This window comes from Globicephala melas, chromosome 8 (genome assembly GCF_963455315.2).
Source record: "Globicephala melas chromosome 8, mGloMel1.2, whole genome shotgun sequence".
NCBI classification, from domain to species: Eukaryota; Metazoa; Chordata; class Mammalia; order Artiodactyla; family Delphinidae; genus Globicephala; species Globicephala melas.
Genome location: NC_083321.1, coordinates 11,137,472 through 11,162,498, shown reverse-complemented (window position 1 = coordinate 11,162,498; position 25,027 = coordinate 11,137,472). Strand labels below are relative to the sequence as shown.

Genomic DNA, 25,027 nt, shown 5'->3' with positions numbered 1-25,027 from the left:
GTGTCCCTAGGTCTGAAGTGGGTCTCTTGTAGACAGCATAGATGTGGGTCTTGTTTTTGTATCCATTCAGTGAGCCTGTATCTTTTGCTTAGAACATTTAATCCATTCATGTTTAAGGTAAGTATCGATATGTATGTTCCTATTACCATTTTCTTAATTGTTTGGGGTTTGTTTTTGTATGTCCTTTTCTTCTCTTGTGTTTCCCACTTAGAGAAGTTCCCTTAGCATTTGTTGTAGAGCTGGTTTGGTGGTGCTGAATTCTCTTAGCTTTTGCTTGTCTGTAAAACTTTTGATTTCTCCATCAAATCTGAATGAGATCCTTGCCGGGTAGTGTAATCTTGGCTGTAGGTTCTTCCCTTTCATCACCTGAAATATATCGTGCCACTCCCTCCTGGCTTGTAGAGTTTCTGCTGAGAAATCAACTGTTAACCTTATGGGAGTTCCCTTGTATGTTATTTGTTGTTTTCCCCTTGTTTTTAATAATTTTTCTTTGTCTTTAATTTTTGCCAATTTGATTACTATTTGTCTCAGCGTGTTTCTCCTTGGGTTTAACCCACCTGAGACTCTCTGCATTTCTTGGACTTGGGTGGCTATTTCCTTTCCCATGTTAGGGAAGTTTTCAACTCTAATCTCTTCAAATATTTTCTCAGGTCCTTTCTCTCTCTATTCTCCTTCTGGGACCCCTATAATGTGAATGTTGTTGCATTTAATGTTGTCCCAGAAGTCTCTTTGGGTGTCTTCATTTCTTTTCATTCTTTTTTCTTTATTCTGTTCCATGGTAGTGAATTCCACCATTCTGTCTTCCAGGTCACTTATCCATTTTTCTGCCTCAGTTATTCTGCTATTGATTCCTTCTAGTGTAGTTTTCATTTCAGTTATTGTATTGTTCATCTCTGTTTGTTTGTTCTTTAATTCTTCTAGATCTTTGTTAAACATTTCTTGCATCTTCTCAATCTTTGCCTCCATTCTTTTTCCGAGGTCCTGGGTCATCTTCACTATCATTATTCTGAATTCTTTTTCTGGAAGGTTGCGTATCTCCACTTCATTTAGTTGTTTTCTGGGGTTTTGTCTTGTTCCTTCATCAGGTACATAGTCCTCTGCCTTTTCACTTTGTCTATCTTTCTGTGAATGTGGTTTTCATTCCACAGGCTGCAGTATTGTAGCTCTTGCTCCTGCTCTCTCCCCTCTGGTGGATGAGGCTCTCTTTAGTCTTCTTTAATCTGAAAGAGTTGTTTCGATTTTTTTCATTCCTGACGTTGATATTTTTTGGAAAATACATGTATAGGCCAGTGTTTTTCAGAATATCCCCAATTTGGATTTGAGTGGTTGTTTCCTCATTAATTGATTAAGTTTATGCAAGATATACTACATGAATGAGACTGTGTTTTCCTCAGTATATCACATGAAGATACATGGTGTTGGTGGTAATTTTGATTGCTTGGATGAAGGTGTCCATCTAGATAGAATGTGTTTTCTAGCTCCAAGAGGGATGACAGTAGAATGACCTTGATGGACATTGCCTCAAGCTGATAAAACCATGTGAAATATGCAAAATTCTGTTCATTTTAAACATCCTTAGTAGTTGTATGGTCCTAAGAATATGAAAGAATGAAAGATTTTATTAGCTACAAAGCTCTGTTATATTTGCATTTCTTAAGAATCCATCAAATTCAAGGGGCTGTATATTTAAATTGAGAAATATATTTATATATCTGAAATATTTAAAACCCAGTCAGTTGATCAGTCTAGATGGAGATGAAGAATTATATGAGTAGACAGAAGAACTGGATAATGTTTATAACTCCATTCCTGGGGTGTAAGTTTAGTGACCACTCTCTTCTTGAAGTTATGATATTACTGATATAATGTCTATATATCATATTTATTGTGTCCCATTATGGTGACAAACACAATCCTGCCATTCTCCTGTCTGGCTGGTAGTCAAAGTTTCAATAACCCAAGGTGGTAAGATCTTCCTTAATAAGTATGCATCTTTCCACTCTTATAAGAATTAGAATTAATATACAGATGTTTAGTAGAATCAGATGCACAGTACTAATATTTTTAGCTAGGAAGGAAGCTCTGCATATTTAATATTTTATATACTTGTTACTTGTGAGAGAATTTGACCTATTAGAGTGATTGCCTTTAAGTTTAACTAGAAATGTGTATCTTGGTAATTTATTTAGAGTTATGATTTTAAGTTAGACTATTACTAAATTCATGTAAACATTTGAAAAATCTAAGATAACCTTAGATTCACTGAATTTATTGTATTCATAAATTTTGAATATTAGATTTATGACAATTATGCTATTTAGGATGGTTCTATTTGTTGCCAGACGATTGAAGTCTTTAAAAAGAAAATGGAATTTATAAAGACAGTTTAGGATGTTTTAAAGTATCTAATATATAAATAACTTTAGAAATGGATCTACATGTAACTTACAGGCTACTAAAAAGGAATTGTTAAAAATTGGAGCCATAACTGACGAGTAAACAGAATAATAAAATTCATGGAGTGAATTTAAAAGAGTAGATGAGAACCCCTATGTTTTCATCATCTGGTGGCAGCTTTAGCCTAGAGGGGAAAGTAAATATGACCTGAAGGACTCAAAGAACTCTTTGGAACTGCAGAACAAATACCGTCAAGATTTGTGGTTTGGGCTGGAAGAGCTAACAGAGTAATGTCTACTACAGCAGGCTTTTCCTTCTCTCCCCTTTCATGTACCTGTGAACCCTTTCAAATGTGTGTTATTAGCACTCCTCTCAGATAATTTCATTTGAAGTGAGCTAACTGATAAATGCAAAATCAACCTTTCTCTCCCCAGCTGCACATCAAGAGGTAGTAATCAATCCCCCTATAGCCTGAGGAGCATGACATTTATCCTCTCTCTTTCTCTGTCTGGTATGATGAGGTCTTTTTTCTCTATTGAGTGTCAGGAGGTCTCCTCTCCCTACTCCAGGGTCACAAAGCCGCTCTCCTTTGCGGATGTCAGGGCCATCCTGGGGGTGGTGCTTTAGCTGATACTCAAGTATAAAGGGCACAGCTGTTATTTTGATGTGTTAAGGAATTGGGCTGTGGTGGTCCCAAGTCTCAAACTGGTGTCATTCTCTTTCTTTCTTTTCTCCTTCAAGTAGGTGCTCTTCCTCTGGCAGTGTTGGGACAGTCTTCCCAGGGAGACTCAGAGATGAATTCTCTGGTGGCCTCACCAATGAATCTCTCAGAAGACTCTTAGTCACACCACAGAGGGAGCAAGGATCTCAAAGTAATGTGCTGCTGCTTGGTCTCCTCCCTCCACAGAGCCTCCCCTACCCCTGTCCCTGATAATGGATACTCCCTGTTCTGGATCTGAGTGCCCCCACTTCCTCCTTTCCCTATACTCATTTCCCTTCATGGACCATATAGATTAAGCTTCCACAACCACACAAGGAACCTCTTTATTACATGCAGACTGGAGGAGGGGGATTAAGGAAGCTCAGCTTTTAGAAATCCCAGCTAAAGAATGTCACTAGCCATCTGGTTCTACAAGGATCCAGTCATTAGCCACTGCAGTTGTTGACCTTCAACACACCCCCTGAAAATAATTCAGGGCAGAGGTCAGTAATGAGACACTTGTGCTCTGGCAAAACTGGCAGAACAGGTCTTCAGATAGTTAGATATTTTCAAGAGAAACTTTTATGAACCCCAATTCTTATGTCTTCCCATATTTAGAAAAGCACTAAAATCATTCACGGAGGTATCTGTTCCTTGTGACTAACAGTGACTTACCAAGAAGTGTGCTTATCCCACTACCGGGCATATACCCTGAGAAAACCATAATTCAAAAAGATACATGCACCCCAATGTTCATTGCAGCACTATTTACAATAGCCAGGACCTGGAAGCAACCTAAATGTCCATCAAGGATGAATGGATAAAGAATATGTGGCACATATATACAATGGAATATTACTCAACCATAAAAAGGAACAAAACTGAATTATTTGTAGTGAGGTGAATGGACCTAGAGTGTGTCATACAGAGTCAAGTAAGTCATGAGAAGAAAAATAAATACCGTATGCTAACACGTATATATGGAATTTTAAAAAGCAGTACTGATGAACCTAGTGGCAGGGCAGGAATAAACAAGCAGATGTAGAGAATGGACTTGAGGGCATGGTGGGGAAGGGGAAGCTGGGGATGAAGTGAGACAGTAGCATTGACATATATACACTACCAAATGTAAAATGGATGGTTAATGGGAAGCTGCTGCATAGCACAAGATCAACTCAATGCTTTGTGATGACCTAGAGGGATGGATAGGGAGGGTGAGAGGGAAGCTCAAGAGGGAGGGGATAAGGGGATATATGTATACATATAGCCGATTCACTTTGTTGTATAGCAGAAACTAACACAACATTGTAAAGCATTTATACTCCAATAAAGATCTGAAAAAAAGAAAAAAAAAAAGTCTGTTTGATTGCACATCCCCCTTCTCCAAAATTACATATATGCTGACCTCCCCCCTTACCTCTTTTTTTTAAACTTTTTATTTTATGTTGGAATACAGTTGATTAACAATGTTGTGTTATTTTCAGTTGTCAACACAGTGATTCAGTTATACATATACATGTATCTATTCTTTTTCAAATTCTTTTCCCAATTAGGTTGTTACATAATATTGAGCAGAGTTCCCTGTGCTATACAGTATGTCCTGGTTGGTTATACATTTTATTTTATTTTATTTTTTATTTTTTATAAGTATTATCAAATTTCCTTCTTATTCTTTTTTAATACATCTTTATTGGAGTATAATTGCTTCACAATATTGTGTTAGTTTCTGTTGCACAACAAAGTGAATCAGCCATATGCATACACATGTTCCCATATCCCCTCCCTCTTCAGCCTCCCTCCCATCCTCCGTATCCCACCCCTCTAGGTCATTGCAAAGCACCGAGCCGATCTCCCTGTGCTATGCTGCTGCTTCCCACCAGCCAACTATTTTACATTCAGTAGTGTATATACGTCGATGCTACTCTCACTTCACCCCAGCTTTGCCCTCCCACCCCATGTCATCAAGACCATTCTCTACGTCTACCTCTTTATTCCTGCCCTGCAACTAGGTTCATCAATACCATTTTTTTTTAGATTCCATAAATATGCGTTATCATATGGTATTTGTTTTTCTCTTTCTGACTTACTTCACTCTGTATGACAGACTCTAGGTCCATCCACCTCACTACAAATGACTCAATTTCATTTCTTTTTATGGCTGAGTAATATTCCATTGTATATATGTGCCACATCTTCTTTATCCATTCATCTGTCAATGGACATTTAGATTGATTTCATGTCCTAGCTATTGGAAAAGGTGCTGCAATGAGCATTGGGGTGCATGTCTCTTTTTGAATTATGGTTTTCTCAGGGTATATGCCCAGTAATGGGATTGTTGGGTCATGTGGTAGTTCTATTTTTAGTTTTTTAAGGATCCTTCATACTGTTTTCCATAGTGCTTGTATCAATTTACATTCCCACCAACAGTGTAGGAGGGTTCCCTTTTCACCACACCCTTTCCAGTAATTATTGTTTCTAGCTTTTTTATAATGACCATTCTGATTGGCGTGTGGTGATACCTCATTGTTGTTTTAATTTGCATTTCTCTAATAATTAGTGATGTTGAGCATCTTTTCATGTGCCTCTTGGCCATCTGTATGTCTTCCTTGGTGAAATGTCTATTTAGGTCTTCTGCCCATTTTTTAACTGGATTGTTTGTTTTTCTGATATTGAGCTCCATGAGCTGTTTGTATACTTTGGAGATTAATCCTTTGTTGTTTCATTTGCAAATATTTTCTCCCATTCTGAGGGTTGTCTTTTTGTCTTGTTTATGGTTTCCTTTGCTGTGCAAAAGCTTTTAAGTTTAATTAAGTTCCACTTGTTTATTTTTGTTTTTATTTCTGTTACTCTAGGAGGTGGGTCAAAAAAGCTCTTGCTGTGGTTTATGTCAAAGAGTGTGTGTTTTTCCTATGTTTTCCTTTAAAAGTTTTATAGTGTCTGATCTTAAATTTAAGTCTTTAATCCATTCTGAGTTTATTTTTGTGTATGATGTTAGGGAGTGTTCTAATTTCATTCTTTTACATGTAGCTGTCTGGTTTTCCCAGCACCACTTATTGAAGAGGCTGTTTTTTCTCCATTGTATGTTCTTGCCTCCTTTGTCATAAATTAGGTGCCCATATGTGCGTGGGTTTATCTCTTGGCATTCTATCCTGTACCATTGGCCTGTATTTCTGTTTTTGTGCCAGTACCATATTGTCTTGATTACTGTAGCTTTGTGGTATAGTCTGAAGTCAGGGAGCCTGATTTCTCCAACTCCGTTTTTCTTTCTCAAGATTGCTTTGGCTATTCGGGGTCTTTTGTGTTTCCATACGAATTATAAGATTTTTTGTTCTAATTCTGTGACGAATACCATTGGTAGTTTGATAGGGATTGCACTGAGTCTGTAGATTGCTTTGGGCAGTAAGTCATTTTCACAATATTGATTCTTCCAATCCAACAACATTGTATATTTCTCCATCTGTTTATGTCATCTTTGATTTCTTTCATCAGTGTTTTATAGTTTTCTGAGTACAAGTCTTTCACCTCCTTAAGCAGGTTTATTCCTAGATATTTTATCCTTTTTCTTGCAATGGTAAATGGGAGTGATTTCTTAATTTCTCTTTCTGATTTTTTGTTGTTGGTGTGTAGGAATGCCAGAGATTTCTGTGCATTAATTTTGTATCCTGCAACCTTACCAAATTCATTGATTAGTTCTAGTAGTTTTCTGGTGGCATCTTTAGGATTTTCTATGTATAGTATCATGTCACTGGCAAATAGTGCCAGTTTTACTTCTTCATTTCCAATTTTTATTACTTTTATTGCTTTTTCTTCTCTGATTGCCATGGCTAGGACTGATTATCCATTTTAAATATAGCGGTGTGTACATGTCAATCCCAAGCTCCCTAAACATCCCCTCTCCCACTTTTCCCCCTCCCCCACCCCACCCCACCCCAGTAACCATAAATTCCTTCTCTAAATCTGTGAGTCTGTTTCTATTTTGTAAATAAGTTCATTTGTACCATTCTTTTCCCCCTTACCTCTTTGGAGGAGTTCCTTAGAGCTATCTGAGAAACTGTTTCCCAGGCTAGTCCTCAGTAAGCCCCCAGTAAATCTGAAACTCCCAGCTCTCACCTTGTGCAATTTCAGAGGACAGAAACAACGTTAGTATCTCTTTCCTGAAGTAGGAGTTGCAAAAGAAGATATTAATGCCAGTCAGTCTTTTTGTTTTAATTATCTCTGCTGCATTATACACACACACACACACCATCATTATCTATAGATATAGAAATGTGTGGTATGTGTGTATAGTATATTTCATGTGATTATAATACAAGGCTTAAGAAGTGACCTGGGAAAGGAGGATATTCAAAGAGCTACTCAGAAGACATGTGACTCTATAGTCAATTAAAAACAACACATAGAAAGCCAGAGGGAAAAAGTCCTAGAACCCACAAATTATTACAATCCTTCTGGCAAATTGGAAAGGGTCAGTGAGCTAGTAGTTCCAGGAAGAACAATGCAGAAAAGCATGCAACTAAATATAAAGCATGACTAGGATGCTGGAAGTGTAGGAGCTGTACCAGCCAGACAGCTGGGGTGCCTGGCCTGTTTCCTACTGAGGAAATTAAGGGAATCCTGGGAGGTATTTGAGCACAGAGACTGAGGCTATCCTGTTCACTACCCATCACTGCTTCCTCAGAGCTCAGGACCCTTCATTACCATTGATTACATTTTATTCCCTCTCTCCTCTCTCCATCACCCATCAGCTCCTCCAGCCACATGCCCTGTCCATTCAACACTGTCTTGTGTTCAGGTCTGCTTCACAGAGGCACAAAGTTCCACTGGTTCCAGTCACTGGACACAGAGATATTCTGCAGCTTGAAGTTCAGTTTTTGCATGATGTGATTGGCCCTATCTACATGGGAATACATGGGGAAGCCAAGTTTGTCTAGAGCCTGAACCTGGACATAGATGAGGTAGGTGATGAGGCCCTGGGCCCGGTACTCAGGTATGGTGCCTGCCATCCGCAGCTCTCCTGTCTGGTCCATTAGGGCCCAGGATACAGGGGTCCCCTCAGGCCCCAGCAGGCAGAAGGTGGGGAAGGTCCGGATACAGCGCTCGATGAACCGCTGGCTCCTCTCATTGCCACCAAAATGCCAGAATTTATTCACCAAGGCAGCATGGGTAGGATCCAGGGATGAGAGTTTCAACACATTTTGATGGCTATTGGGAACAAGGGGAAAGAATAGCTCATAATATTGAAACTGTATACAAGCCTGTTTATCCCTGTCCTTTGAAATAAAAACTTTTGCTTTAGTCTCCCAGACCTCCCTTCAGTGTCAAAAGGCTAACAGAGTTAATGATTAGAAAATGTGAAGATCTAGAAACAGAAGAGCTGTTGGGCTGAGAAACTGGCAACAATTTAGACTATAAATCTGCCACATGGCAGAATCACTGAACTCACAGTTCTCTGCAAGATATTGATAAGGGCCTGACACACATTTCTAAGTTGTTTTTATAGGAAGCAGATCCCCACCAGATGAAAACTGCTCATCTCAAGAACATAGACCCTAGACTGGTTGAAACCAGGAGTTTGATGATGCTTGAAACTTCACCTTGATGCCAACCAATCCAAGAATTGTGCACAAGCTGACCACAACCCTGCAGCAACCTCCCTCACACTGACTTTAAAACCCCTTCCCTGAAAGCCATTGGGGAGTTCGAGTCCTTTGAGCATGAGCTGCCCATTCTCCTTGCTTGGTACCCTGCAATAAATGCTGTACTTTCCTTCACCACAACCTGGTGTCAGTAGATTGGCTTTACTGCAAGTGGACCCAAGTTTGGCTCGGTAACAATATCACATGTACTGTGGAGTATTTTATTTGTCCCCTGCCCCAATTGTTCTGAGAGGGGATTAGGAGCATATTTAAGCATAAGTGCTCTGTAGCCAGGCTATCTAGATTCATAATCTGACTCCTTGGGTGATTTGGGGCTGATTACTTCATTTCCCACTTCCTCTATTTCTTCATCTAATAAATAAGGATGATAATCACAACTCCTTTATAGAATCATTGTGAGGCTTAAATGAGTCAATGGATGTAGGGGCTTAGAACAAGCACCTGGCAGATAATAAATCCTCTACAGAAATTAGCTACAATTGTTTCATTTGGCCTCCGCTGCAACTTTCCAACCTAGATAGGGCGGGTGTTCTTATCCTTATTTTACACAGAAGGAAAACGTTGCAGAGATATAAACAAGTGCCCCAAAGCACATGCTAGCAAGCAGTGAAGCCAGAGCTTAAAATGTTGATGTCCGAAGGTCCTTGGCTACCATGTTGAACAAGTGGGGAGGTTGAAGTCCAGAAAGGGGCAGTGACATGAAGTGCAGGCAGCCCCCAAGGCACAGAACACTGAATCTGATGGCATCTGCAGGCTGTAAAGGGGCTTTGGGGGGTGTCCTGGAAAGAGCCCACAAGGTGAAACTAGGAGATCTAGACTCAAGCCCACTATGCCCTTAACCATCCATGGGACCTGAACAAGCTATTTCATCATCTGAGTCTGTTTTCTGTCGGGAAAATGGGGATAATATCTCCCATCCTGTTTATCCTACAGTGCAGACAAGGGGATCCAGAGAGGTTCTTTGATACAAAGTGAATAAAACTCTCCCAGCAGTACAGACGGAAGGCCATGGGACTGGGCATCTTTAGCTCAAATCTCCACCGTCAGTGTTCAGTTCTATTCAGTGTTAGACTGGACATCAATGGGGGAAAATATATTATTTGTTGAAATTCTCTTTATTGGAAAAATTTGTTTGTCAAGTGAATTTACTGAACACATTTATTAAATACCTACTATATACCAGGCACTGTTTTAGCTGTGGAAGATCTATCAGTGAACAAGACAGGGAAGGTACCTGCTCTCTCTCGTGGGTTTGCAACGTTGTTGGGGAGAGTTCAAACATCCAGTAAGTAAGATCGTTAACTAAATTACCTAATTTCAAATAATCATAAGTGCTACAAAGAAAATAAAAGTGGGTCATGTGTGGAAAATAACTGGGAAGTGATTTTAGGTGGAGTGGTCTAGCCTGGACTCTCTGGAAGGTGACATTTGAGCAGTTCTGAACAGCAAAAGAAGTCATGTGTGTCAGGATTGGGTAGGGTGGGGGCAGAGGGAAAAGCTGACTCAAAAGGCCTGAGCTTACAAACAACCCAATCAAAAAATGGGCAGAAGACCTAAATAGACATTTCTCCAAAGAAGACATACAGATGGCCAAGAGGCACATGAAAAGCTGCTCAACATCACTAAATATTAGAGAAATGCAAATCAAAACCACAATGAGGTATCACTTCACACCAGTCAGAATGGGCATCATCAGAAAATCTAGAAACAGCAAATGCTGGAGAGGGTGTGGAGAAAAGGGGACCCTCTTGCACTGCTGGTGGGAATGTAAATTGATACAAGCACTATGGAAAACAGTATGGAGGTTCCTTAAAAAACTAAAAATAAAATTATCATATGACCCAGCAATCCCACTACTGGGCATATACCCAGAGAAAACCATAATTCAAAAAGACACACACACCCCAATGTTCATTGCAGCACTATTTACAATAGCCGGGTTATGGAAGCAACCTAAATGCCCATCAACAGATGAATGGATAAAGAAGATGTGGTACATATATACAATGGAATATTAATCAGCCATAAAAAGGAAAGAAAATGGGTCATTTGTAGAGATGTGGATGGACCTAGAGTCTGTCATATAGAGTGAAGTAAGTCAGAAAGAGAAAAACAAATATCGTATATTAATGCATATATGTGGAATCTAGAAAAATTGTACAGATGAACCTGTTTGCAAGGCAGAAATAGAGACACAGATGTGGAGAACAAACATATGGACAGCAGTGGGGGAAAGGGGGATGGGGGGGTGGGATGAAGTGGGAGATTGGGATTGACATATATACACTAATACATATAAGATAGATAACTAATAAGAACGTGCTGTCTAAAAAATAAAATAAAATAAAAAAAAATAAAAAAAAAAAGCCTGAGCTTACAATGATCGATGGCAGGAGGAAGACCAGTGTTGTTGGGGGCAGTAAGCAAGAGAGGAGATGAGGTCTAAAAAGTAGATGGGTGTTGGCTCTTATAGGGTCACGTTGGAGTTCCGAATTATTTCCAAGTGAGATGGGAAGTACTCGAGTCTTTTAAGCAGGGGAAGAACATGGTCTAATGTGCATTTTTTTAAAAAAAAGATTACTCTGGCTGCTTGGCAGAAAATGGATGGTTAGGAGACCAAAGCAAAAGCTGGAAGAGAAGGTAAGAGGTATAGTGGGTTGAATGGTGTGTCCACTCGAAAGGTGTGCCCACCTGGAACCGGAAAATGTGACCTTATTCAGAAAAGGCATCCTTGCAGGTGTAAGTACATTGAGAATCCCAACATGAAATCATCCTGGATTATCTAGTGGGCCTTTAATCCAATCAAAAGTGTCCTTATAATAGACAGAAGAAAAGACACAGACACACACAGAGAAGCCCATGTGAAGGCAAATTCAGAAATGAGAGAGATGAAGCTGAGACAGGCTGGGACCTGGAACCCTTTGCTGCAGTGCTACAAGGCTTGCACCTGGACAAACTTCTCCTCGGGCAACAAAATACAAAGAAACTAAAAATAACTGTGTGCATGTGCACTTGGGGCAAATTATGGACAAAGGGACAAAAAGACCCAAAACGCCCAATTCCCACTTCTGAAGAGCCAGGAGCAAAAAACAGGGTGTCGGGAGCAAAAGCTGGGTACTGCGCGTGCCCCCTGCACACAATACCACCAGAGGGGTGGGCAAAACACCTAAGCCACCCCTCTGGCCCGACCCCTGGACACACCCCTACCCTCACCCCATATAAGGAGCCAGCTCGACCCCCTGCCTCAACCAGGGACCCTGTGGTTTGTTCTCTCTCCCCACTGCTGCAGCAGGGGCCCCAATAAAGCCTTACCTGAACTTCTTGTCTGGCCTCTAATCAGTTTCTATTGATTGGGGAAGGCCAAGAACCCTGGTTGGTATCAAAGCCACAAGCCAAGGAATGCCTAGAGCCACCAGAATCTGGAAGAGGCAAAGAAGGATTCCCTCCCAGAGGCTTTGAAGGGAACAGAGGCTCGCCAACCCATGGACTTGGCACTTCTGGCCTCCAGAACTGTGAGAATAAATTTCTGCTGTTTAAAGGCGCTCCAGTTCGTTGTGCTTTTCTGCGACTGTCCTAGAATGTGCTGGCTAATTCAGTGGTGACAGATATGAGGCTTCTTCCTTTTTTGTTTTGTTTTGTTTTTGTTTTTTGCCGCACCGCGCAGCCTGCGGGCGGGATCTTAATTAGTTCCCAGACCAGAGGGATTGAACCTCTGCCCTCGGCAGGCAGTGAAAGTGCAGAGTCCTAACCACTGGACCACCAGGGAATTCCCCAGAGCAACTTCTTTCAGACTTACATGGACTTGTATTTATCACCATTGGGTGATACGTTTTTTGCATCCAGCAAGGAAGTAGCCAATTTCTTTGTTGTCTCAGAGACCATATAGAGAAAGCACTGTGTTCGCTTCACCTTGCCCAATTTAATAGCCGCAAGATTGTTTATCACATCATCCAGGCTGGACTGTGAACCTAGATGGAGGAAATGAATTATATGAGATATCACTGTTCCTTTAAGTGTCAGGAAAAAGCTGTCCAACGGCTGCAAAGTTTGCAGGTTTCGAATTATTAAAACTCGTGTCCCATCATGAAAAGACTTCTATGGGATAATGGCAAATCACTCTCATATTTAAAAATAATTCAAAATTGGGATAATACTACAATTCCTGAATACATCACAGTACAGTTATGACCATCAAAGAAGATGAGGTATAAAGATAATAACCAAAATTGATTGAAAAATTCTATGCACTCAGTATAGTAGATGGCTGCTACAGTGGTCTGAGTTTGTTCCTCTTCACTATCTTGATTTTTTTCTCCTTAACTGACTATGGGCTTGACCATGAAACTTGCTTTGGCCAATAGAAAAATAGCAAATATGAATCAGTAAAAAGCTTGAAAAGTGACTATGCATGGAGGTTTGCCTTTTCTCTCTGCTCTTGAGAACCTGTGACTTCTATACACCGCCCAAGCCACTTGATCAGCACAGCCAGTAGCCAGCACACACAAAGCCAGCATTAACAGCCAAACTTGAGATTATGGCTAACTTAGTCCTACCAGCTCACTGAAAACCCCCAGCTGACTGCAGCTACATGGGTGAATCTAGGAGAGACCAGCAGAAGAATCACCCAGCTGAGCCTAGTCCAAATTGCTGACCCACAAAATCATGAGCTAATAAATGACTGTGGTTTGCAGTCACTCTCTGGGGATGGTTTGAAAACCTAACTGATAAAATCAGCCATGATGCTGAGCACTTCTCATTCAAGATCTTATTCAATCTTTAAATGGCTTATGTTTTGGGTACTATTCTAATCCTCATTTTTTTTTTTTCAGTACACGGGCCTCTCACTGTTGTGGCCTCTCCCGTTGTGGAGCACAGGCTCCGGACGCGCAGGCTCAGCGGCCATGGCTCACAGGCCCAGCCACTCCGCGGCATGTGGGATCTTCCCGGACTGGGGCACGAACCAGTGTCCCCTGCATCGGCAGGTGGACTCTCAACCACTGCGCCACCAGGGAAGCCCTAATCCTTATTTTTATATATAAGGAAACTGATCCACAGAGAGTTTGTTCCTTGCCTTAGATCACATAACTACTAACAGGCCCAACAAGGTCACAATTTTAGGTAGTCTGACTCCAGAGAATACTTTTTTTTTTTTTTCTGGCCGCACAATAGCTTGGGAGATCTTTGTTGTGGAATCTTAGTTCCCCGACCAGGGATCGAACCTGGGCCAGGCCTCTGGCAGTGAGAGCATAGAGTCCTAACCACTGGACCACCAGGGAATTCCCAAATACATTCTTAACTACTAAATTCCTCCTTCGTAAATAAGACAATGATAAAACGGAGATGAGACAGAAGGAAAGCTCTGCTCCCATATTCAATCTCCCTAATAGATCCTGGAATAAACCACGAATCCTTAGCTATTCAGAAATTATGTTATTCATGATTTCCTATGTAAACCCCATGTACTGCAGTCTTCAAGTTCTAATTCACTATTGTTGGAGGAGCTCATCAAGAAGACGTGCTACCTGTTGACTCATGAGCTGGACCCAGGCAATTGGAGGTTCCCCACTCCCTCCCCTCCTTGGAAGGTGCTTCCCACTTGCCTTCCCAGCTCCCAGAAGCTGCTTCAAGGACACAGCCTTGAGATTGAAATGTGGTGTTGAGATATCTGGATTGGGTACATGACTGAACCCAGTTAAGGCCACTATATAAATGTTTAAGATTTTGGCAGGTGGGTGAGGTGATATACTCATCCTGCAGTCTTCTGTGGGAAACAAGCCTGGAAGTTCCCCTGCTTATTAAACTTGCCACCTACCAATCGGAAGTGGTTTGCCCCTTTCTTAGGCCTCTCCTTGCCATACATGTACATGGGGGCTGGTTTCAGATTTCACCTGGGAAGCTCCCAAATAAGTTTGTGAACTAACAACTATGGAGGTAGTGGTGGCAGCTGAGAGAAAGAATGGACAGCAGGCTGAGTGTCTAGGACTTGGAGTAAAGATATAGAGGATGTAGGGCTGTCATCCAAAATGAAAAGTGACACTACAGATACAGACATGGGAGATCTCAGTAGCCAGCACACATCCCAGTTCCCTTACTTTGAATCTGCAAATGTTGCTTCCAGTTGATGACTTCTGGCAAACCAAGGAATTCCTGACATTTCTTAGGGTCCTTGGAGTAGACTTGGTAAGTATTGGTGTAGTGATCAAGGTCATCTGTCATCTCCTGTTTGGGTTGGGAAAAGTAGAATCAACCAAAATGCTTGTATTTAGTGATTGCCATATTCGTTTTCAGGGTTCCATTATCTTATGACACTTTTAAATACTAAAATATTAGCTTTTTCATTGTATTGATTTTATTGAAGGATTATTTACATTATGAGATCAAGTCAAGGACTCCCTGATTCAATTAACAATGAAAAATGTCCTGAACAAAACTACTCCTAACTCAGTTATTGCTTTAAATTTTCAAACCAAGCAAAAATGATCCATTTAAAATTATTTCTCTATCCCTCCATAAAACTCATTAAGAAGCTTGAAGAACGGGCTTCCCTGGTGGCGCAGTGGTTGAGAGTCCGCCTGCCGATGCAGGGGACGCGGGTTCGTGCCCCGGTCCGGGAGGATCCTGCGTGCCGTGCAGCGGCTGGGCCCGTGAGCCATAGCCGCTGGGCCTGCGCATCCGGAGCCTGTGCTCCGCAACGGGAGAGGCCACAACTGTGAGAGGCCCGCGTACCGCAAAATAATAATAATAATAAAAACTTCCAAGGGGGAAGAAAGTTTATTTAAAGAAATAATGGCTGAGAACTTCCCAAATCTTGAGAGAAATTTGGATACACAAGTTTATGAAGCTCGTAGGTCACCAAACAGTCAACTTAAAGAGAACCTCTCTTAGACACATTATAATAAAACTGTCAAACCCCCCCAAAAGGCTATCAGCAGATTTCTCAGAGACCTTGCAAGCCATGAGAAGATGGGGGCAATATATTCAAAGTGCTGAAAGAAATAAACTGCCAACCAAAAATACTTTACCCAGCAAAGTTGTTCTTCAGAAAAGATAGCAAGATATCATTTTTAATATCTTGCTATCACTATTTGTTTGTGATATTTGTTTTTTTATTGGACATCTATTAACAAATTATTGTAGCTATAGATATTTTAATATTTTGTCCTTTAATCTTTATACTTGAGTTAAGTGGCTAAAAACCATATTACTATATGAGAGTATTCTGAATCTGACTATATGCTTACTTTTACCAGTATGCTGTATATTTTCATATGTTTTTATGTTACTAATTAGCATCCTTTCCTTTCAGCTTGAAGAACTCCTTTTAGCGTTTCTTTTTTTTTTTTTTTAAGAAAGAATTGGAACATTTTTTTCGATGTTTCACTAACTTTCACGAACAAACAAAAACTGAGGAAGTTCATCACCAAAAGACCTGACTTATAAGAAATACTGAAAGGGGAACAGTTCTCAGAGCTTTCTGAGATGCTCTTCCCAGGTTATAATCCTCAAATTTGGCTTGAATAAAATGTTCCGATTCCTTCTGAAAAAAAAAAAAAAAAAGAAATGCCAAAAGGAGTTCTTCACATTGAAAGGAAAGGATGCTAATTAGTAACATAAAAACATATGAAAATATACAGCATACTGGTAAAAGTAAGCATATAGTCAGATTCAGAATATTCTCATATAGTAATGTTATGGTTTTTAGCCACTTAACTCTAGTATAAAGATTAAAGGACAAAATATTAAAATATCTATAGCTACAATAATTTGTTAATGGATATCCAATATAAAAAATATAAATAGTGACATTAAAAAAACATAAAATGGAGAGCAAAAGGATAGAGTTTTTGTATGCAATCAAAGTTAAATTGTTATCAGAGTAAAATAGACTCTTATATTTATAATATGTTTTACATAAGCCTCATGGTATCACAAAGCAAAAACCTACAGTAGATTTACAAAAGATAAGAGAAAAGAATCAAAGTTTACCGCCACAGAAAAGCATCAGTTCACAAAGGAAAGTTGCAAGAGGAAGAAAGGAACAAGAGGACTACAAAACAGCAGAAAACAATAGGGTGGCATTAATAAGTTCTTACCTGTCAATAAGTACTCTAAGTGTAAATTGATTCAATTCTCCAATCAAAATATATAGAGTAGCTAGATGGATTAAAAAAAAAAAGATCAACTCTGTGTTGCCTACGAGACTTTAAGCTTTAAGGAAACACATAGGCTCAAAGTGAAGGGATGAAAACGGCATACCATACAAATAGAAACCAAAAGACAGCAGGAATAGCTACACTTGTATCAGACAATATAGACTTTAAGCCAAGAATGATAACAAGAGAAAAAAGAAGGCTATTACAGAACTTTTTTTTTTTTTTTCGGTATGCGGGCCTCTCACTGGTGTGGCCTCTCCCGTTGCGGAGCACAGGCTCCAGATGCGCAGGCCCAGTGGCCATGGCTCACGGGCCCAGCCGCTCCGTGGCATGTGGGATCTTCCCAGACCGGGGCACGAACCCGTGTCCCCTGCATCGGCAGGCAGACTCTCAACCACTGCGCCACCAGGGAAGCCCTATTATAGAACTTTGATGAAAGAAATTGAAGAAGACATAAACAAATGGAAAGACATACATTTGGATTTATGGTTAATGAATTGGTTAAGGTTTCATGGATTGAAAGAATTAATTTTGTTAAAATAATCATATTACCCAAAGCCATCTGTAGATTCAATGCAACCTCTATTAAAATTCCAATAGCATTTTCACAGAAATAGAAAAAAAATCCTAAAACTTATATGGAACCACAAAAGATTGACTAGACAAAGCAATCCTGAGAAATAAGAACAAATATGGAGGCTTCATACTTTCTGATTTCAAACTATACTACAAAGCTGTAGAAATCAAAACAGTAAGGTATTGGCATGAAAATAGACACATAGACAAATGGAATGGAATTGAGAGCCCAGAAATAAGCTCTCACATATATGATCAACTAATATTTGACAAGGGAGCCAAGAACACTCAATCAGGAAAGAATAGTCTCTTTAATAAATGGTATTGGGAAAGCTTAATAATCACTTGCAGAAGAACCAATCTTACACCACTCAAAAAGTTAACTCAAAATGGACTGAAGCCTTAAACATAAGTACTGAAACTTTAAAAACCTAGAAGAAAATATAGAGATAAATCTCCTTGACATTGGTCTTAGCAATGATGTTTTGGATATGACACCAAAAGCACAAGAAAAGAAGGCAAAAAATCAACAATGGGGACTACATCAAACTAAAAAGCTTCTGCACAGCCAAAGAAAAAATCAACAAAATGAAGAGACACCTATCAAATGGGAGAAAATACTTTCAAATCACATATCAGACAAGGGGTTAGTACCCAAAACATATTTTAAAAACTCATACAATATAATATAAAAAACCCCAAACAATCCCATTAAAAATGGGCAGAGGAATTGACATACAAATGGCCAACAGATACATGAAAAAGTGCTTTACATCACTAATTATCAGGTAAATGCAAATCAAGACCACATACATACCAGAATGGTTATCATCTAAAGGACAAGAGATGGGCTTCCCTGGCGGCGCAGTGGTTGGGGGTCTGCCTGCCGGTGTGGGGGACATGGGTTCGAGCCCTGGTCTGGAAGGATCCCACATGCTGCAGAGCAACTGGGCCCGTGAGTCACAACTACTGAGCCTGCGCGGCTGGAGCCTGTGCTCCGCAACAAGAGAGGTCACGATAGTGAGAGGCCCGTGCACCGCGATGAAGAGTGGCCCCCGCTTGCCACAACTAGAGAAAGCCCTCACACGGAAACGAAGACCCAACACAGCCAAAAATAAACATACAAATAAATTAATTAATTTTTAAAAAAAAAAAAAAGAAAGAAAAGGACAAGAGATAACAAGTACTGGGGAAGCTCTGGAGAAAAGGGAGCCCTGTGCACTGTTGGTGGGAATGTAAATTGGTGTAGCCACTATGTAAACAGTATGGAGATTCCTCCAAAAATTAAAAATAGAACTGTCCTATGAATCAGGAATCCCATCTGGGTATATAGCCAAAGCAAATGAAAACAGGATCTCAAAGAGATACCTGCACTCCATGTTCATTGCAACATTATTCACAATAGCCAAAATATGGGGAAAAAAATGATTGGATAAAGAAAATGTGGCATATCTTTACAATGGAATTTCAGTCAGCCACAAGAAAGAATTAACTCCTGCCATTTGTGCCAACATGGATAGACCTTGTAGGCGTTATGCTAAGTGAAATCAGTCAGACAGAGGAAGACAAATACTGTATGACCTTCTTTATGTGTGGAATCTTAAAAAGCTGAATCATAGATACAGAGAGTTGGATGGTGGTTACTAGAGGCTGGGGAGGCTTAGGTGGGGGAAACGCGGAGATATCAAAAGGTACAAACTTCTAGTTTGTGCCAGATAGATAAATAAATTCTGAGGATCTAATATACAGTATGGGGATTATAGTTAACAAGGCTGTATTATATACAGTTGACCCTTGAACAATGCAGGGGTTATGGACCCCAACGCTCCATGCAATTGAAAATCCGCACATATAGCTTTACAGTCAGCCCTTGTATCTGCTGTTCTGCATCCACAGATTAAACCGTCCTCAGGTGGTGTCGTACTGTAGCATGTAATTATTGAAAAGAATCCGCATATAAGTGGACTCGTGCAGTTCAAGCCCATGTTGTTCAAGGGTCAACTGTACTTGAAAGTCTCTAAGAAAGTAGATCTTGAATGTTTTCACCAAAAAAAAGAAATGGTAATTATGTGACCTGATGGAGTGTTAGCTAAAGCTATGGTGGGAATCGTTTAATGATATATGTGTATCAAATCTACACATTGTACATTTTATACTTACAAAATCTTATATGTCAACAATCGCTCGTAAAGCTGGACAACTCTTATTTTTAAGACTGTATTTTTGAAAGTAGCTCAGGTTTCTATCAATAATTAAAAGTCTTCATTTTCAGATTATTTAATTTGGTTATTTTGAATAATATTTCTTACCAATTTCACTGCTATATAAGTTCTATAAAATACATTTACATTAACATTTTAGATTTTTACTTGATATTTTAAAATATCATTATATGTTTTATTTTTGAAATGTCTTAGCTATTCAATTTCACTAATTAAAAAATTATCATACAATATGTAAACGACAGTTCCAACTATGTCATTTGCTCCTCAGTTTTCCTTAGTTCACTCTGTTATTTCAGACCTTATGGCTTGCAACTACTATTTCCTCTGCTTTGAGGGCAGTCCTTCCCCGACACCATGTAAAAAATCTTATTTGCCTTCAACATCCAGTTTTGGTAAAATTTCTACTAAGAAGCATTTCTGATCCTCTCCCTGCAACCTCTACCACATATAGGCTTTTTCCTGCCCTGTTTTATTTGCTTTATTGATGACAGTAGGTTATAACACCCTGCAGTATCTCAATGGGAAGACAGTATCACAATGAGAAGTTTTGAGTTAGCATGAATGAGTCGGTGTGGTTTCAAAACTGGTGTTTTTAAAAGGTAGGAAATATTTTTTTCCCCTTGGGTTAAGGGTTTAAAATGGGTTTCATTTATTACAATGCAAAATTCTAGCCTGGGAAATGCTCCTTTGATACCTTTAACAAAAGTGACCATCTACATAATCCTACATTACCACAACCTCCCACTGGTTGCCTCTATTCCCACAAACTGGGTGCAAGAAATAACAAAGTGTGTTTGGTCTTAAGCAGCAGCAGGATGCTATCTGTGTTTTGATCCTGCCTGTTTCACACGACGCTGTAATTTATCTGTGTATTTATCTATAATCTCCTCCAGGCTGTGGGCTTTTTGAGGACAAGGACTTGTTAACCAACACCTCGATTCATTTCTATAATCCCAGGGTCTACCACATTGCCAGGTGCATGGTAAGCACATAGCAAATACGAACATACATGCATATTCATTCCACATCTGGCACCTTACCTGCTCCTGAGGGCGGATAACCACTGTATTAAAATCAGGCCACCTGTCCACCAGGGCCTGTAGCTTGAAAGGGTTTCCCTGGTTCATGTGGAAGGTGGTCCCATAAACCTGCAGTATCCGGACAAAGTGAGAGGGTCAGCTTATTAGGAAGAGATGGCAAAGTGCCTTGTTTGATCAGGACAAGGTTTATTTCTATGAAATAATGAAATTTTTTGATTGGAAGGCACCTAATGAGAATTTCTGCAGACCGTTTTTTAGGTTCTAATTTTTGCCCCAATAAATATATCTTTAAAAAATATTCATATAGGGCTTCCCTGGTGGCGCAGTGGTTGGGAGACCGCCTGCCGATGCAGGGGACACGGGTTCGTGCCCCGGTCCGGGAAGATCCCACATGCTGCGGAGCTGCTGGGCCCGTGAGCCATGGCCACTGAGCCTGCGCGTCCGGAGCCTGTGCTCCGCAGCGGGAGGGGCCACAGCAGTGAGAGGCCCGTGTACCGCAAAAAAAAAGAAATTTTATATATATATATATATATATATATTCATATAGAAAATATTCAGACCAATGAAACTTATGAATAAAAGTTATGAACTCTCCCATTGTAGAATTTAATAAAATCTTTAATAAATTTCCTTCTATTCATGTACACACACAACAAACTTCACAAAAAATGAAAAATATCAGATACACTCCACTCCAGGTGTTTCCAACTTTTCAGTGTAAACAATGACCCTTCAAAGAATATCTTTTTGTAGAAATCTTTGCATATGTACCTGATATTTGCTTAGGGAAGGTTTTTAGAAGGGAGATTGCTGGGCCTAAAGTTATCTACATGTTTAAGGCTTTTTAACATATATTTTTAAATTATCCTCTGGTAAAGGTAAATATTTCCTACCAATAAGTGGAGGCTATAGTAATTAAAGGTCAGGGACAATTGTCTCTTTGGTCCTTTTATAGCAAATAAAAATAAAGCCAGATAGTCTACCCGTAGAAGAATGCTTACCTTTCTCTTTCCCAGAGTAAAAGGATGGTTTACAAATGGTTAAGATTGAGAAAAGTGAATAGATTCAACTCACCCCAAATTATGCCAGGCCTTTCAAAGCATTAGCCTCACCTAAGATGCATCCACAATTCACCCCACTGTAAATTTATGGTCTGATCTGTAATAACAGTGGCTAATATTTGCATATCTTCTCTGTGTGCAAGGCACAGTTCCACCTGTTCAACAAAAAGTCTTCTCATCCTGACAATAACCCCAAGAGGTTAGAGCTCTCATTACTCCCTTCTTTTTATTTTGGCTGTGTGCCTTGTGGGATCTTAGTTCCCCCACCAGGGATCGAACCCAGGCCCTGGGCAGTGAAAGCACCAAGTCCTAACCATGGGTCACCAGGGAAGTCCCTCATTACTCCCTTTTTGTATGAGAAAACAAAAGCATGTAAAAGTTAAGTGATGTGGTGTCGACATACAGCTTGACGGTGGAAGAGGCAGGCACAGACCCAGACAGGCTGGACGCTGAGTCTGCCCTTTTAGCCACAGAACCAATGCGATGTCACTGTCATCAACCTAACTCCCATGGTAGGATTAGGGTGCATGTTCTTGACAAAACTAATAATAGAAATTGAAATATGTAACTTTATCGACCAATGTCCAAGGCGTTATGCCCAGTGGATGAGCCATAATGGTTAGTACTTGGCTTCAAGGGTTAACCTGCCTGGAATAAAACCCTGGCCACTTACTGTGTGAACTTGGTAAAGTGCAGAGACCTAGTGTCTCTGTGCCGGTAGAATACCACAACCAGGGTTTTGACATTGATACGGTCAAGATGTGGAACAGTTTCATCACCACGAACATCACTCGTATTGCTCTTCAGAGTCACACCCGTTACCCTCCACTGCTCACGTCCTCCTTCACCTCCAGCAACCATCAATCTCTTCTCCACTTCTATAATTTTGTTATTTCAAGAATTTTATATTAATGGACTCATGTAGCATGTCATCCCTTGGGATTGGCTTTTTTTTTACTCAGCATAATTTTCTGGAGCGTCGTCCAGATTGTGGCAGGTATCAATAGGTCGTTTCTTCTTTGTCGTTTAGTAGCATTCCACAGTATGGATGTACCACCGTTCATTTAGCCATTCGCCTATGGAAGGACATCTGAGTTGTTTTCACTATTATGGATAAGGTTGTTATAGACATTCATGTGCATAGTTTTGTGTGAAAATAAACTGGTATTTGTCTGGGGCAAATGCGCAGGACTGTAATTGCTGGTTGTGTGCTGGTTGCAAGATTAGTTAGAAACTTACAAATTGCTTTTCAAGCGTGGCTGTACCGTCTCACATTCCCACCAACAATACATGAGAGATCCAGTTTCTCCTCATTCTTAACAGCATCTGAAGTGGAGGACCTATTTTGCTCACAGCATACAGGTAGGCTCAGGTGAGTTGAAATTGGGTAAATGGATTATATTTCTGGCCTCAACAGTCACCAGTTGGGCAAGTTATTTAAGTTTCCTTCGTCAGATGCATCATCTACAACATAGGGAGAAGAGTGACACCCTCCTCATATGGGAGTTTTGAAGTTTATATGAGTTCACAGATAAAGCCCAGTGGCTGGGATGAGGTAAGGGCTATAAGTGCTTTTTATTGCCACTAATGAACTGCACTGGCGTTGTTCTGACCTCGAGGTCCCCATTGGTGCCGGTGCTGGGCAGTGGTTGCATGTGACTTAAGATTCTATCTTTAGGTGTAAAAGGAGCTTTTAAAAAGCAGTTTAGGGACTTCCCTGGCGGCCCAGTGGTTAGGACTCCATGCTTTCACTGCCAAGGGCTTGGGTTCAATCCTGGGTCGGGGAACTAAGATTCCACAAAGATGCATGGCCAAAAAATAAAAAATGAAAGAAAAGCATTTTACTCGTTTCATCAATCCTCTGAATGTTAAAAATAAAAATATAAATAAAACGTGCATAAATCCAGCCACTTTGTAACAAATATTGCTGCAATAAAAAAATGAATAGTATATAATAATTTCTAGGTCTCCTCCATGGATAGAGCATAATCTTTTGGATTTCAAAGAAATAAGAGTTGACCTATTAAATGTTCCAAGAAGGTACATGGTGGTTAACCTTGCCTTGGGCACAAATGTTTAAAAATTAATATGTACTTAGATCAACCTTTTAAAGAGAAATCAAGGAAATGTTTTTGAGTCTGCAGGGAGCGTTTTTTTGGCCACTTAAAAGTATCAGACAAGTCATATTACTGAGACCTGTTTCCTCTTCTGGGACATGAGTATAATAGACCTCCCTTGCCAAGAGGTGCTATGTGAGATGCAGCATGAGTGAGTTCCTGCCACAGAATGGGTGCTCAGTAAAAGCTCATTCTCTTTCTCACCTCTATTACAAGAAGACGCAACCATTTGGTTCCCTAAGAATGTCCCATGCTCACCTTTAAGGACTCAGGGAGGCTCTTCCTTAAGTATTTTTCTAGCATCTGCAGCATCTGTGGACCCTGTAAGTGGAGCATCTTCGCAGGTACCTTAGCCTAGAGAGAAGACCAAGAAACAGCCAGGAATGAGAAGATACTGAACCAATAGAAATAGATTGGCACACATTTACCTGAACCTTAGAAGATAACAGGTGAGATAAATTTGCCTAGAAAACTGCTTTGGGAGAGGGGGAGAAAGTATAGTCACCATAGATTTCTAGCCTTACTATGAAGGACAGGAGTTTAGAAGGGCATCATAAAGGTCCTGAAAGGGCCACCTCATAGAAGACACAAAGAAACAAGCACTGAAGATTCTATCCTAATACCTACGTCCAAGCCCTCCTTCAGTGCCTTTTATTGGTGTCACTGTCATTAAAGTCCTCACCAACTCCAAGGAAGGATGAGACGGACAGAAAGCACAGGATTCTCTTTCTGATCATTTTCACTTCACTTTCTTATACTACCCTGAATTTTAGTCATTAAAGACACATATATTTTAACAAACATATGCTTTTTTTAAATTGAAGTATAGTTGATTTACAATGCTGTGTTAATTTCTGCTGTACAGCAAAGTGATTCAGATATATATATATATATATATATATATATTTAAAAATATTCTTTTCCATTGTGGTTTATCATAGGATATTGAATATAGTTCCCTGTGCTATACAGTAGGACCTTGTTGTTTATCCATTCTGTATATAATAGTTTACATCTGCTAACCCCAACCTCCCACTCCATCCCTCCCTTTGCCCCGTCCCCCTTGGCAACCACAAGTCTGTTCTCTATGTCTGTGAGTCT

General features: G+C 40.0%; 1 protein-coding gene across 1 annotated transcript; it reads right to left on the bottom strand.

The window, feature by feature from the left end:
* Positions 1 to 7,896: 7,896 nt before the first annotated feature.
* LOC115848541 (glycine N-acyltransferase-like) lies at positions 7,897 to 24,262 on the bottom strand. The gene is made up of 5 exons (XM_030849327.1): positions 24,185 to 24,262; positions 20,749 to 20,856; positions 14,847 to 14,973; positions 12,551 to 12,722; positions 7,897 to 8,299 (listed from the first exon to the last, which is right to left on the bottom strand). Exons 1-5 carry the CDS (start codon positions 24,260 to 24,262, stop codon positions 7,897 to 7,899), a joined length of 888 nt encoding a protein of 295 aa, XP_030705187.1.
* Positions 24,263 to 25,027: the final 765 nt, after the last annotated feature.

Bases quoted from the DNA above. Each gene is read 5' to 3' on its own strand.
- LOC115848541 (XM_030849327.1), bottom strand. From the start codon at position 24,262: ATGCTCCACTTACAGGGTCCACAGATGCTGCAGATGCTAGAAAAATAC. The intron at 14,974-20,748 runs GTAAGGTGCCAG...CAACCCAAACAG, and splicing joins TTATCCGCCCTCAGGAGCAG to GAGATGACAGATGACCTTGA. The intron at 12,723-14,846 runs GTAAGGGAACTG...TCCTCCATCTAG, and splicing joins GCAACATTTGCAGATTCAAA to GTTCACAGTCCAGCCTGGAT.